General features: G+C 41.2%; 2 protein-coding genes across 3 annotated transcripts in view; both read left to right on the forward strand.

Moving 5' to 3' along the window:
• LOC103465813 (shaker-related potassium channel tsha2-like) overlaps nt 1-1,435 on the forward strand; it is a 6,563-nt gene extending 5,128 nt beyond the window's left edge. The window contains exon 2 of the mRNA XM_008410982.2: nt 1,000-1,435. The gene's annotated coding sequence lies outside the window, so the exon portion shown is untranslated. The remainder of the gene's footprint in view (nt 1-999) is intronic.
• A 1,828-nt stretch (nt 1,436-3,263) lies between these two features.
• Nucleotides 3,264-15,700, forward strand: LOC103465814 (potassium voltage-gated channel subfamily A member 1-like). 2 transcript variants are annotated; one of them, XR_533854.2, is made up of 2 exons: nt 3,264-3,915; nt 14,796-15,700. XR_533854.2 is itself a non-coding variant. In XM_008410984.2 (2 exons), exon 2 carries the CDS (start codon nt 4,848-4,850, stop codon nt 6,321-6,323), a length of 1,476 nt encoding a protein of 491 aa, XP_008409206.1. In that variant the 5' UTR covers nt 3,264-3,915; nt 4,572-4,847; the 3' UTR covers nt 6,324-11,164. The 2 variants fall into 2 exon arrangements, 1 of the variants encoding a protein (XP_008409206.1); XM_008410984.2 differs by lacking the exon at nt 14,796-15,700 and adding an exon at nt 4,572-11,164.
• Nucleotides 15,701-15,707: the final 7 nt, after the last annotated feature.

Below are 15,707 nucleotides of genomic sequence, written 5' to 3' on the forward strand. Positions count from 1 at the left end.
ACACACACACACACACACACACACACACACACACACACACACACACACACACACACACACACACACACACACACACACACACACACACACTCAGACACACACTCTCTACAATGCCAGTGTTGTGTCCTAACGCTGGCATTGTAAAGTTCACGGACTGCAGCTCCCTTGCAGGTTACAGTATGTCATTTTATTCTGCATGTCTTCCAGCGTCATCACTCTCCCACGTGTGATGCATTCGCCTGTGCAGCATCAAAGGCTTCTAACTTTAGGATGGTGTGAAAGTGTTAACATTTTTCTGACGACGTTTTTGAAGCACGATCGTCACATCTAATTCACCCAACCCAAGAAAATGTATTATTTATTTAATGTATTTTTTTTATTTTTTTTTATTTAAAGTGTTCTCCAAACTTTTTATGCATCTGGCTGACAACATAAAAACCTTGCAACCCCTCTAATACTAGCCACATGGACATATTTACCCAAAAATAAACAGTCGATTGGTTTATCGATTACAGCATCAAGCCAGTGACATGAAAGTAATTACTGCTTGCAACCCTGGCCTGTCACTGACTTGTGTTACACCAACATTTATAATCAAAGAAAACAAAAGAATACAGATCATCATTCATCAAATTAGCTTTAAATATCTTGTCTGTCAAATGCCACGATTTCAGATAAATGTACATTTTTTTTTAAATGTTGACTTTTTTCCTGTATGTATAATCAGTGATGAGTTTCGCTGATATTTCCCAGGATTTTATGAATATTGCTTAAGAGATCTTGCAGTGCGCAGCCATAACCCGACCAGTGCTGATCAGATAAGTAGTGCTTTAGCGCCACTGTGTGGCCGATTGATGCATCTGCAAGTAGCAGAACAAACTCTTGAACATCTTTGCACTGTTGAAGCGTTGACTGAATGAATAGAGACGATCCGCATTGATCTGGAAATGATCTGTCATCTATGCAAAGTTAATTTAATAAACTTTTGCTTATTTGCAGGAGACAGAAGGCAAAATGAAGCTTTTTTTCGTCCTTCAGTTTTACGTGTGGCATTCTCTTCAAAATCTCATGGATTTTATTTTTCAATTTGAACTTTCGATCATGGGGGAAGAAAATAAAACTCCTGTCAGTTGTCATAAACATCATGTGCATTATTTTGTGTAAAGTAACATGTTGTTTTGGCATTGTGAATTAATTTATATGAAAATTCAAATGTATATACATTGTAATTTTGTAATATTCAAATGTCACTTTTTTATGCTTGCAATGCAAAATGTACCTTGATATGTTTTTTATTTCTATTTTTTGTAGGTTTTTGTTGTTGTTTTGCAACCAGCTTTAAACAAAAAACTCCTGGAGCCGTATTGTGCCAACATGCATTCACTGTAACTTTTTAAATGTAATAAAAGACATATATTTTTCTAATTTAAACACAGACCCGAATGTATCTCATGTTTTTGTTAGGTTTTTTTTTTTAAGGAATTACTGTGAGTAGGATATCGTCATGCCACTAGTTTAATTATTTCTACTGGTGCATCAGAGTCTGAACAAGAACCTGGCATACAGATCCATTTGAACAAATTATAAAAGGTTCATTTACTTCAGTAATTCAATACAGAAAGTGAAACTCGCATAGATTAATTACAACAAGCGACGTATTTCTCTTCATTCGCATAATTATGACTTACAATTTACAAAATCTCATTACATAGCAAAAATACAAATATTTTTAATACATAAATATCAGCCTACTGATCATCATGACCACTTGTTTCGATGCAGTGCAACGTGGAGGTGGTCAGTCTGTGGCTCTGCTGATGTGTTCAGGAAGCCCAGCTTGCTTTAATAGTGAACTTCAGTTTGTCTTCGCTGTTGGTCCTGGTGTCTCTCGTCTTCTCTGCACATTCTCTGTGTGGTCAGGTCAGTTTTTGGGTCAATCAACCTCATGGTTCAGTGAAGCCATGGTTGAAGCAGACTTTCTGCAGTTTGGGTCGGTTCAAGTCCTGCTGGAAAAAAAAAAACCCAACAAGAAATCTATATCTCCATAAATCATAATGAGKACTTGTCATTAATTTCCTGCCTGATGACCGAGGTGACTTTGGACCTGTGGAAACAAACCAGCAGCAGATGACATGACTCACTAAACCAGCAGAAACTCCCCGCTGGACCTCAACCAATTAGAATTTTTGTTCCTCTCCATTCTTCACCTGCAGTGTAGTACCTTGATCTCCAAAATAAATGCAAAATACACTTAATATGAAAAGAGCACTGAGGTTAAGAAGTGCCACGGTTTTCCCTGTTATTGAGTGACTCACACCAAATATTTCTGTAGCGAAAATRCTTTTATTGGTTTTATTCAATAAMTTTTTGARAAGCTGAATTGTGGGTTAGCTGTAAGTCACGAGTCTCTCTGTGAAATTAAATAACTGAATAGAAAAWATCAAGTTGTGTGAATCGMTTTAATAGATAAAAATTACTTTTGGACTCAATTACTGAAATAAATTRACGTTTTGATGATGTTCAGACTGGCTGAGMTGCATCTGTATAAAGTAAATGTTTGTAACAGCTTTGGTGTCAAATGATACAACAAAAAACCAAGAGAGGAATAATTTGATCTGCATTACTTTAATAATAATAAAAAWAACCCTCAGTGTGACGGCATGWAGTGTCAGGTGGACATATTTTAGCAAAATGATCCAAAATTTGAGACTGGATTTTGTATTTAATTTAATTTWWTTAGTTTTACATCTTCGTTTAGAAAGTTTTGAGTCAGATTTATGTGGGGAAGATTTTTGGGTTTTCTGAGTAGCAGCCATGATTTTCGCTCTCCGTGGTGCTGAAAGTCTTTTGTGTCCTCTGCAGAGCGTTTTTCTTTATCTCTTCACGAGAAATGCAACAATAGTCTTTCGTTTAAAAAAACAAACAAACAAAACAAACAAAACACTGCTATGCTTCAGTCACTATCAACAAAAACAACTATGTATACATGTCAACTGCAACATTCGCACAGCCAATCAGGACGTTTTATTCCTTCTGACCAGCTTTCTCCGAGCACAGATCTAAATCCGAGCTGTCATACTTCCGAGACTTTTGGGATGATCTGTGTGTGCTTGCAGTCTGCAGTGCTGGCACACAGAGGCTCCTGTTTTTGTGCTGTGTGGAGAACTTCTGGCGGCGTCCTTTAGTGGAGCCGGGCTGCATTGCGTCGAAACCCTCCAACTCCTCCCCTCCTCCACCTCCCCACCCCCCCCCACCCCCTTGCTTCCTCTTGTACTTGCATGTTAAATGATCAAGCCAAACATGCTTGACATTGCTGAGAAACCGTGCGGACGTCGATGTCGCACTCGTCTGTTTCTCAGCTCTAATTTTTAATTGTGTGTGTGTTTTTTTAAATTCCTTTCTTTAAAAAAAAAAAAAAAAAAAATCGTGTTCACCGTCCTGCGCCGGAGCACATCCTGCCCGTCATCTCGTCTTGTGGCAGATTTCTGCTGATGCAGGGATGTCTGGGAATGCCAAGGGCTCGCTTATTGCCCCTTAATGCATCTCTCTCCGAACTGCAGGGCAACATCTCCTCCTGCGGTTTGTTCATATGCTGTTTGCTCTGCTCACCACCGTGCCGCTGCCAAAGCAACCTTGGGGCTTTGCAGCATAACAGTTCCCCTCTTTTCGCTCTTTTATTTTTTTATTTTTTTTTTACATTTTTTTTTCCACCRCCTCTCGTCTTTAAATTGCACAGCTTTCCTCTTCGACTCGTCTTATTTTAAGAGTGCAGCCTGGATGACGCGCACTCCCGGGTGCAACTTAAAAGTTTCACACCTTAAAAGCCTCTGCTGCTGCTGCTGCCTCTGCTGCTGCTGCTCTGCTGTTGGATGATTCTGCTCGAAGCTGTCCAGGACCTCTCAAGATCAAACCGCGGTAAGCCTCTTAAACTGAATACAAAAGTTTATGTACAGCTTTAGAGCTGTTTTGTTTCCCTAACACCCCCTCCCCCAACCCTGCAAGACTAACACACTGCTGCAGTGCTGTGCCCCTTGCTTTATCCATTTGCAAATTGCCACTAGCTTTGTAGGGTTAAAGGCATGCAGAAACTGTACAAAAAAAAAAAGGCTATGCGTCACACTCTAACTCAGACTGGTGAGTGTGGCGGAGCATAAATCGCTGCCTTAAGACAAGCTAAAACAAACATTCTTGCAGAGACATGATGTGACATGAGGACAATGCTGCCTCTCCAACCAAAACAACAACAAAGAGTTTATTTGTTTTTTGTTTTTGGCTTAAAAACCTTGGAGAATCGAAGGACAGACACTCCGAAGTTGCACATAGAGCTAAAAATGTTTTCCCCCCTCTATGAAACAGAATTGAGAAATTCTTGTTGAATGAGATGTGTTTGCCATCATTACTAACTGCTCTAATTGCAGCCCCCAGGGAAGAAGATGACTGAATAAATAAATAAATAAATAAACTGCAGAAAGTGCTGAGCCAGCAAAATATCTCGGCTGTTTGATTCCATTATCCCCTCCGTCCCTCCGTCCCTCCCTCCATCCCTCCCTCCTTCTCTCTTTGGTTGACAGAAGCAGCAGCAGCGACTGCTTCACATGCACTGGGGAGCTGCAATGGTCAAGTCAGCGAGAGCCGCAGTGGAGCCGCACTGAGGCAAAGCAGTCAACCGCCCCCCCCACTCGCAACTGGGGACGCCTCCAACGATCTGTGGGGTGTGGGAAGCTGAGGAGTGAAAAAATTTCTCCCAACCGTGAATGCCCGGCCAGTCAGACTAACCGACACACCTCCGCGATTCCTGCTCCGTCTCTTGCTCCGCCGCGTCCTCCTCCACCTCTTTCCCCCCGAAAATGACCGTTGTAGCGGGGGACAACATGGACGAGACGTCAGCCGTCCCGGGACACCCTCAGGACACCTACCCCCCGGATCACAATGACCACGAGTGCTGCGAGAGGGTGGTCATCAACATAGCCGGCCTCCGGTTCGAGACGCAGCTAAAAACTCTGTCACAGTTCCCAGAGACTTTGCTCGGCAACCCCAAAAAGCGGATGCGGTACTTTGATCCCCTGAGAAACGAGTACTTCTTTGACAGGAACCGGCCCAGCTTCGATGCAATCTTGTACTACTACCAGTCAGGGGGCCGGCTAAGAAGGCCGGTAAACGTGCCCTTGGATATGTTCTCAGAGGAAATCAAATTTTATGAGCTGGGAGTGGACGCGATGGAGAGGTTTCGTGAGGATGAGGGCTTCATCAGAGAGGAAGAGCGTCCACTACCTGAGAAGGAGTTCCAACGTCAGATCTGGCTTCTTTTTGAGCATCCAGAAAGCTCAGGCACCGCAAGAGGGATCGCCATTGTGTCTGTGATGGTGATCCTCATTTCCATTGTCATATTTTGTTTGGAGACTCTACCACAGCTAAAAGAAGACCCGATGGGTCGAATCGAGACATTCGGGAACATTACAATACGCTACAAACCAAATATTCTTACTGACCCCTTCTTTGTCATTGAGACTCTCTGTATAATCTGGTTCTCGTTTGAGTTGATAGTGCGCTTCATGGCATGCCCCAGCAAGCCGGCCTTCTTCAAGAACATGATGAACACGATTGACATTGTGGCCATTATCCCTTATTTCATTACACTCGGCACCGAGTTGGCAGAAGACCCAGAAAACGAAGGGGTGGGGGAGCAAGCAACTTCTCTGGCCATTCTCAGGGTGATCCGTCTGGTCAGGGTGTTTCGGATCTTCAAGCTGTCGAGACACTCTAAGGGACTTCAGATCCTGGGGCAGACCCTTAAGGCCAGCATGCGAGAGTTGGGATTGCTGATCTTCTTCCTGTTCATTGGAGTCATCCTATTCTCCAGCGCCGTCTACTTCGCCGAAGCCGAGGAGCCGGATTCTCACTTCGGCAGCATCCCGGACGCCTTCTGGTGGGCCGTCGTGTCCATGACAACTGTGGGTTACGGGGACATGGTCCCAGTCACTATCGGGGGCAAGATTGTCGGATCTCTGTGCGCAATCGCTGGAGTCTTAACAATTGCCCTCCCAGTGCCTGTCATTGTATCCAACTTCAACTACTTCTACCACAGAGAGACGGAGGGAGAGGAGCAGGCCCAGCTTCTCAATGTCAGCAACCCCAACATCCCGTCCGAAACCAACTCCAGCCGCCGTAGCTCCTCCACCGTCAGCAAGTCAGAGTACATGGAGATTGACGGAGACATCAACAATAGCATCGACAACTTTAGGGAGGCGAACCTTAGAACTGGAAATTGCACTATCGCCACTCAGAACTGTGTGAACAAAAGCAAGCTGCTCACAGATGTTTAGGCATCAGCTAGGAACTCTCGGTCGTTCGTGTCACACGGGGAGTAGACCATCCGATAGGAATGCTTCATTTAGCTCCCAGAGCGCTCTACCGGCAATAGGCCTACAACTATCCTCAGCTGAAAAAAAAAGAAAAGAAAAGAAAAAGAAACACAGTTGTTGCAGAATATACCGATGTAGATAGAATAATTAATTTTACTGATCCAATAACTATAATGTTAAGAAAACATTGATTACTACACATATACACAGCTCCTTAGAGGACACAGAGCACACCTTGTCTTGTCAGATGACGGTGTGATAACTAAAAATCTTATGCATGCACTACAGATAACTGATCAGCAAGCTGCACAATGCACCAGAAATGACTGCAGACATTCAAGCCTCTAAGCCAGGTGGTTTCCGCCAAGAAGGTAGATGACCCACCCCCCCAACCCCAAACCCTTCGCCTCCCTGCTCCCACAGCCCCTTTCCCCTTCTCCCCCTGCAAAGGATCTGCTACTCAGCAAAGCACCTTATAGTAGGAAGACTGCTCTTCTCTCTTGTTTTTGGATGTAAACAGATGGTGAACTGCTTGCTTCACGGACATCTGCAATGCTGCTGTTCACGCAGCAGCTGCCGTAATTGTGTTATCACCAAGTGATCCGATGCCATGCCCTTTAGATGCATCACAGCACAACTTGTAAAAGTGAGCTTCATGCGAGCATGATTTTAGAGACTTTCCATTTGATACCGGCATGCATGAGGCATAATGTCACAAAGTAGGGGAAAGGATGTTCTTTTGGATGTCTGCCTCCATTTCCCACTTCTTCCCTATGTTGCCATACAGAGTGCACTGGTTGAGTTCTTTTTTCTTTTTAACTGCTAATCATTTAGAAGCATAGAAACTGAATGTTAACTCTTAAGGGAACAGTACACAAATGAGATCATAGCATGAAAAAAAAGAGTAACTTGCATTATGGCCTAACCACTAAGGTACTTCTGTATCCTGGTATATTTAATGTACGATGTATACAGCATGATGTATACGGCTTGTTGCGGTTCATGCATTTCGCGGTTCTCCCGTCGTCGGGGAAACTGAAGGAATCGAAAAATCTGGGTCTTTCTGAGTTGTGATCAGATTTACAGAAATCCAACTTTTAGGCTGCGGAGTTTCTCATTTAAAAGTAGACGAAGAAAGTTACTAAGTAATATTGGAAAATGCATATAATCATTATAAGCACCAGTTACAGTATTAGTCAATAGAGGAGTGCATGGACCTTCTTTGAGAACAAAAACATTTTATATATATTTTCAGTCATTTCTTTTTTTTTCTTCATTTCTTCAACCACAAAGTTTAGTAGAAAAAAAAACAAAAAAAAAACAAGCAAGTCCACAGAAAAGAATCATGTTTCATAGACGTATTCTGAGATTAGTTTCCAGTGCCTTTTATCCCTTCCACCAATAGGATCAGTGAAAGTGCCTCAGTGTGCAAACGGTGTTTTTTTTGGGTAGATCCGGTGTATATCAGTGTCAAACACTGTCGGTTGTGATGTTAGTGAATGCTGGATGAAGTAAGGTTCACACAGCAAGGTGACTGTGGTACGTGCATAACCAAATGTTCGTGCTGGCATGCGTTTAATGATGCCATTAAGCAGCAATGGATTGTTCTCTGCATGTTTACCATATTCATTCAAAAAAAAAGAAGAAAAAAAACAAACAAAGAGTCTTCATCCACTCCTGTTTTACTTCTTTGTGCACCGTGCATCCTTTCAGGGTTTCTACCTCAGCGAGGTCATTGCAAACTTGCGGAGCTGAAGGCTTCAATGCAGGGCTTCCAATACCTATACCTACACATGCACATACACGTACAAAATATATATATATCTATATATAGTTAGATAACAGAAAATAGAACCTTAAGTGTAAACTGCAGTCATGCAATATTGAATGTGAGAGTCCCAAAGCAAAGCCTTTACACAAGCACTTACATGAATGGGGAAAGTAGGGTGTTGCAATCCTGCTCCTTTTTTTTTTTTTTTTCCACTTAAAGCTGCGCACAATCAGCCCGTTCGTTTGTGTGGAGCTCGTAAGAGACGGCGTGACTCTCTCTCCGCTGACTGTTGTAAGTGTAAGTCGTCTTTGAAACAGTGCCATGTCAAGTGAAGTGTCGTCACAGGGGGAAACAGCTCAGTGTGTTTTGTGTAAAAGAAAAGCTGAGAGCTGTCATATTGCAGCAGCGGTCGTGGGGCATTGTAATGCACAGCAAAAAAAAAAATTTAAAAATGAGATCCATCTCTTTTGCACAACCGCTTCCTTCCATTGCTGAAAAAGAGGAGAAAAAAAAACAACAACAAAAAAATATCGGTTTTGATTTGTTCTGTCACAGTGCTAGCTCACAGGAGAACAGCAAAGCAGATTTGGTACAAAATGTACTTGAAACTCTCTCCAGCTACTGTACACCAGTCTGCTCTCCATACTGGGAGGAGTTCATCCATGTAGTAGGAAGACTCCGTGCTGTACTGTACTGTACTGTACTGTAACGCTCCTTCTTCTTATTTAACACTCTCCCGACAAAGATCCTTGGGAAAAAAAAAAAAAAAAAGCTGCACTGCAGTGCTACTCGAATGTCTTAGCTGTTTCTGCTGGTGCAGTGGCCATCCTTTGTGGTGCTAGTACAAGACTACCACTGTTGCGTTGTTCCCACAACACAACCTGAAGCAGAAAGGCGACGAATTACGCTTTAAATGCCTTTTTTTTTTCTTTTTGGAAGCAGGAAGGTTGCTCGGTGTAAGGAAACTGTCGTTTTGTTTGAAACAGATCTTTGTACTGTACTTTTGAAGAGCATCCTCCTCAGGCAAAGTGAAAAGTCCTACTTATTACAAGTTTAAAACAAACAAACAAAAAACAATTTGTCTTTTCTTTGTAGATTAGGATGACGTATATACCGAATAACATAGAATATACAAGGAAATTATATCAGCCTCAAATGCAGCTGCTAAGAAACTGTTTGCTGTCATCACATTTTTCACGGGGGGGAAAAAAAAGCGCAGCGATGAAGAAAATACTGATGATCTTTCTAGCAGAGAGGACATTTACAGATGGTGCTATGCATTCAGTTACCCAATGAAAACTGCATCCTAACGAGCAATAGGACAACATATAACCTGTTCATGTTAAAGACTGTACCAATCTGTTACCACAACTTGGTACCGACCGGGTGACTTTTGTCCTCAGATGTAGTAACTATTATTTTATTTAGAGAAACACATACAGGGCTTCATTGAAGCAAAAAAAAAAAAAGAAAAAAAAAGAGAGAAATAAATAGAAGCTGCTAAATGGCTCAGTCAAACCTGCAAGGGAGAGCCAATAATGCACTCAGAGAAAAGTTCTTGAGGTTGTTTTTGGGGTGAAAATAAGAGGAGGTGCCTGAACATGTGTGTGTTTGATATTATGCTTCTGCAAACAAATGTAATCAGAACTAAATATAGCCGAATTGAACAAAGAAACTAAAGAGAAAGAGAAAAAAAAGCTTTTTTTGATGCTAACAATTTAGAGAAAAGTAACCAACACGTACTGAAATTATTAGAAAAAGAAGTAAAATGCGTTATTTTCATTTATTTTTATTGTTTTGTGTATGGTGGCACTGTAACATGACTGATTTAGGACAAACAAGCCTTATATATTGGGAAACAAAAAAAAAACGAATGTGTTCCTCCTGCAAGCCATGTTAAATAAAAATCACTGTACGACGATCACTTCTTGTACATCCGACGATGCAGACAGTTATGAAGACACAGCTGATTTTTGTTATTCTAGTTTCAACAACAAAGAAACAAACAGGAAATAAAGGAAATCATTCCTGCTGTTCATGTTATTTTATTTTATTTTTTTTTTTTTATACCAAACTCTACTCCTGCTGTAACGTATCTCTACAAAAAACCTACTAAATGCAAAAACATTAAAAAAAAAACAAAAAAACAAATCTGCATGGGCGATGGAAGACTGCATGAGCTTTACCTTTCAAGCTGCGGATTTAACTACGACACAGTTGCATCGTTTTTTTGGAAAAAAAGAAACCCTTGCTTTCATCTGCAACCAAGCTCAGTCGTGAAAGCTGTTGTGATTTCTGAAAAAGCACCTTAGCGCCGGGACGGACGGAGCTTGGCGTCCCGATGTGGGGATTGACGTGCTGGTCGGTGCTGAATGTGAGCAAGGACAACAAGGGCTAGTTTCTTAGACTCTTAACAGCTCTTCAACGTGACACATTGTCCACTGTTATCTCAGTCAGACTGTATTGTGAGTGTGTTGTGTCGGGGAGGGCAGTGGGGAGGGGGGGACATGTGAAACACACAATCCTCTGTTCAGATTTCAGGGCATTCTGGGTTTTCAAAAGTGTTGATGCTGGACTGCTTTTTTTTTTTTTTTTTCTTTTTTTTTTTTTTATTTCGCCTGCTGTAGAAACACTGAACTGGATGGATTTGTTGGGGTGTTGTGTACCTTGCTCCAGGAGTTCCTGTTTGTTTTACGAAAGTGTGATGGCTACGAATCTGTGTTTTCTGTCCCGATCGCACATTTACCTGCTCTCTCAAGGAGCGCAGCACCGAAGGACTGTCGAAGCACTCTGCTCCTCTCTCCATCCACAAAGCGAACCAAACTCTTAACTGTGTTATTTGATCCAGCTGTCATTGTCATGTTGTGTTTACCAAGGATTATGCTGGAATGTGTTCAGTTTGTCAGATGATGACAAAAGGCATGGTCTGTGATCTATGCAAGGGTTTTATGTTTCTAAGTTCTTTGGTTTCTGTTTCTTATATCACCTCTGACTACATCTTCCATTAACCTAAATAAATTTTTAAGGATCAGCTCGTGTAGGCTTCGATCATTTCTGCTTGGGGCTTGGTTGGAGGGGGCAGAGGGGTGGAGGGGGATTCAGTCCGGGCTCAGAAGCCTGCATACGCTCATCATCGGCATGGAGGTCATATTAAGTTTAACCTTTCGCTTTTGAACCATTTCGGTTTCATGGCGCACTGGAACGAGCAACTTCAAACATTTAATCTGTTGCTGAGTATCTTTTAAGGCCTTCATTTGGGGAAAAAATAAGAGGGAGAACAAGTTTAAAGTTTTGTGTTGCTTGTATGATTCATCTCTGGAATAGAAAAAGGAATTAATTACAAAAGTTAACCCTGTTTTGCTCATTAAAGACCCCTCAGCCTGATGCTGCCACCGCTACATCCAACTGTTGCTACCCTCAAACCCGCTCCTGAGGTCAAATGATGAGCACTCTCTTTCTCCTTTAAAATGTATTTTGATAAAGGCTGTTGTTTCTGCCTTTATACTTGCAGGTGTTAATTTTGAAAAGAAGAAGAAGAAGAAGAAAAAAAAACATGCTTCTCTCCTGGTTTGCGCCCTTTCTTACTCTCTGTGGATCTATGGAAAGTTACTGTGGTGTTTCACACCACAGTAACAGTAACTGGAATCCCTGGATTCCAGTTGAATCCAGGGATTCAACTGGAAAATTCAACTGTATTTTCCAGTTGAATCCCTGCCTGATTCTTCCTCATAGCTCCAAAACATCCTGACAAACTTCTATCATCTACGTTTAAGAGTTTGGTTCTGACCTTTGACACATTTGGGTGTCATCATCCTATGTGCAAATCAAAAAGTGTGTTGGAACAGATAAAGCAGATTTGTAATTGGCTAAAGCTTGTTGTGTGATTATATGATCACGAAAAACTACCGTTAATATTACCTCTGAGCTGATGATGAGCGAATGTAAACTTCAGGTCGCCGCCATGTTGTGCATGTCTGTCTCTGCGCGACGCCACGGCAGCAGAAATGTGCTGCAGTTCTGCAGAAGTGTCGGCGTCCCTCTACTACGGTTCTCTCTCCTAGGAGCCATTAGCGATGATTGATGTGACTAAGGTAATAGTTTCACTCTAATCGTCCCGTCCCAGGAGGTGATCACTTGCCTCTGTCACCTTTTGCAAATCGACTCACCTCTGACGCCTTCAGAGGTGTCAGAGGTTGTATCTGCCCTGGTGTAGTAAAAGTTAAAAATAATAAAAGTTAAAAATAATAAAAAAAGGATAGAATCTCAAATCTTCGAAGCTGCGACAAAAATGTTATTTTTGACATCTATACTTGTTGATTACTTTGATTCTCGTTGAGGGTTTTTTTGATTTGTTTAGTTTGTGAAAATCGTTTTCAGGAAAGAGCAAATACTGCAATTTTACTGGCATAAAAAAGGTAATAAGTATACACACACACACACACACACACAGAAATTAATGGAAGGGAACCAGTGAGCCATTACAAAAAACAAAAACATTTTGTGTTCAACACAGAGTCACGGTTCCCTCTTTTTGTTTTCAGCTAGAGGGTCGAGCAGTATTTCCTCTGGTAGCCTTCCCATGGGAAAACCCACACTGATGACAGCAGGTTCTCTGTGACAACAACTTTACTGGCACCAAAAATGTGTCTTATCCTTTATTAGACACTAATGTTTCCTTTCACTGCAGCGTATTACCTAAAAAACGTTTTGAGGTTTCTCACAACGGCTTTACTCTGAGAAGAAACAATCGCGAATGTATTTTGTTTGGCATCGTTTCGTCTCGACATTAAATTATCCACTCAAAGACGATATTTGGTAGGAGGTGATATTCCACATGGCCGTAGTGTTTATGGCCGTTGGACCACAGATTTTGTGCCTGATGTATTTCTTCAGTAACCATTTAGCTCAGGTGGCAGCGTTGTGATAACAGATATATAGAAAGTAGCAAGGAAAGCTGGGGTTGATTGTAACTGATGTTGCAATGTTCAGTAAAGGTATTGCAATGCAATGCTTTCCTCGTATCTGACAGCCCTAATAGCAATGAATTTATTTATTTTGTGTTATTATAGTACAAAAAACAGACAGGAAATACAAAGTACAAAGTATTCACTTAGCTGTAGCTTCGTTCGGTTGCATTATATTCACTTCTCTTTCTGGTGTCAGGCTAACAGCTAGTAACAGCCTACGTCATAGCGTAGCTTAGCCGATTTTTAAACCAAATAATTATGTTGATATTTATTGGATACAGTGCTGTAATTATTATTTTAGAGTCTATCTCAGGACTTAATGACTTCATTTCCAAACGACTGCGAGACCAGAGGTAGCACAGAAACACTCCATATTCAATGTTTTTAGACAAATGTCATTAAAATTCAAATGTTTCTTCCGGTTTGAATTTTAACCGGAAAAAACGGTTAAAATGTCAAATCCCAAGAAAAAAATTAAATAAAAATTATAGCAGAATCTAGACTTATTTCATGTGACTGAGGTCAAACTGTTGTGTTCACAGCCAAACAGACTTGGAAAAAGAAACTGGAAGAAGAGTTAAAAGAGTAGATTGAAGCGACTGACAGCTGGTGCATTTGGCAACTTTGACTTGTGCAACTGGAGTCCAGTAGCAGATTGGTCGGCCGGGAAAACGGCACAAGCTTAACGAAGGTCTCCTGTGACAGTGAAACTGTTCAGTATTATAGGTTTCAATGTTTGATTAGACTGTGGTTGGTTAACTGAACGGCAATCACTCCCCCAAAAACTTACAGAAAGAAATTTATATAAAAAAGTAACGCAATACGTTTTTTTTTTTTGCCATATAAACATCTTATATCTGTCAGTCCTTAGCAAGCTCTTTTAAACACACATATGTCAAATTTAGGTGGTAGTTCTCACTTGTCTTCACCAATTTTCAATAATTGTGATAATTATTTCTTTGTTGTTGACTTTTATTCTGAGGATATCAGGATATAAAGAAAGACATTTTTGCTCTGACTGTTTTGTGACATTGAATTTGTTCTTACTCTGCATTTTAAAAAAAATTATCCCTTTGATGCTTATAGTTCCTTTGTAATATGATGAAAGCAGTCCCACAGCATGATACAGCCTCAGCCATGTGTTTCTGTTCTTACTTACAAAACAAACTGCTCTACGTTGGTCTTTTCTGTGAATACTTGATTTATTTAAGGTAAAAATTTCATCTTTAACTTGCACTTATGGGGATGAAAACTCTGCTCCACATGGGTCACTTTTAGCTCAATGCTCTTGAGGTGAAATTGTGCTTTGTTTTTTTTTCACCTTCACATAAAAAAGATAAATGACATTTTTAACAAAAATAAAACTTTCTAGTAATGGAAAGGTAGCTATTTCAGTTTGTTTGGTTAAGATACTGTAAAAATGTAACATCTGTTACCAAGAAGATTACATGAAAAATCACTTCTTGCTCTCATCAGTATATATGTATAAAAAAACAACAACCTAGAAACAAATTGGTAAAATCACCATTCATGTTAAGCCCTGGATCCATTTAGCCCAGGTGAGTCCTGTTTGTTGTCTATTTTTCTAAATCAGTTTCACTAAAACCCCTGTCATTTCCTTTTGCAAAACGAGAAGATGGAAACCAGTCGCTTGCCTCTGTCCTTCTCAGGTGGCTGCTTTTGTTTGTTTTATAGAGTGTGGTGACCTGAACAGAAGCGAACCTCTTCCCCCTTCCTCTGCATTGCCCTCAGGAAATGCAGCACTCCTCTCTCTGCAGGCAGCAGCAGCAGTAAGGGTGGGGTAGGTTGGCGCTGGGCCCACTCTTCTTGCACCAGCGCTCTCTCTGTTACTCTAACTCTGTTTATATCTCACTCTCTTCCTCACTTTACATGTATTGAGTGATTTCAGCACCTACTTGCCATCTTCCAGATTCAGATTTTCCATGAGACAGCGTAGCAAAGAACATGGAGTTCTGATATTTTTCTCCTGCGTCTGTTGGAGCCGATCAGTTATAAAGTCTTTCAAAATGATACCTAGGCTTTCTGTTTATATTCAGTCTATCGCTAATTAACTTTGTTAGGAAAGAAATGTCCCTTGCTTTTGTTGCAGCAGTTCATCTTTCTGAGCATTTTAAAACTATTGGCATCACGTTAAAGGGGCAGCATTATGTGAAATTTACTTTTATGAGCTTTACATCATGTTATAATGTTACTCACTCACCAAAAACACACCTTGTGTGATTTTTTTCATGCATGTTTGAGAAGTCCTGTAATCTCCCCATGGCAACCATTCAGCTGTGCTAAACGCCTGCGTGGACCTGGCGCCGCCTTGGAGGCGCAGTCCCTCCTCCTCAAAGCCGAAGTTTGCAAGCTTCTAGCAGAGCAGCCCTCCCACACTCAGCTCCTCGAGACTAGCCAGCAGCAATTAGCAAACACAGCGCCTCTGCAGAGCAACGCTGATCAAAACGTTGTTGAAGGGTTAATAGAGGAGCCATGTTGTGATGACTTCCTGATGGCGGAGTTTCAGAAAGAGCAGGAGTTTTTAAAGAGACAGAGGCCCAATTTCAGGGCGTTAAATTACAACGTAAAAGGCACATTTTACATATA

The sequence above is a fragment of the Poecilia reticulata genome, linkage group LG6, assembly GCF_000633615.1.
Source record: "Poecilia reticulata strain Guanapo linkage group LG6, Guppy_female_1.0+MT, whole genome shotgun sequence".
Classification (NCBI taxonomy): domain Eukaryota; kingdom Metazoa; phylum Chordata; class Actinopteri; order Cyprinodontiformes; family Poeciliidae; genus Poecilia; species Poecilia reticulata.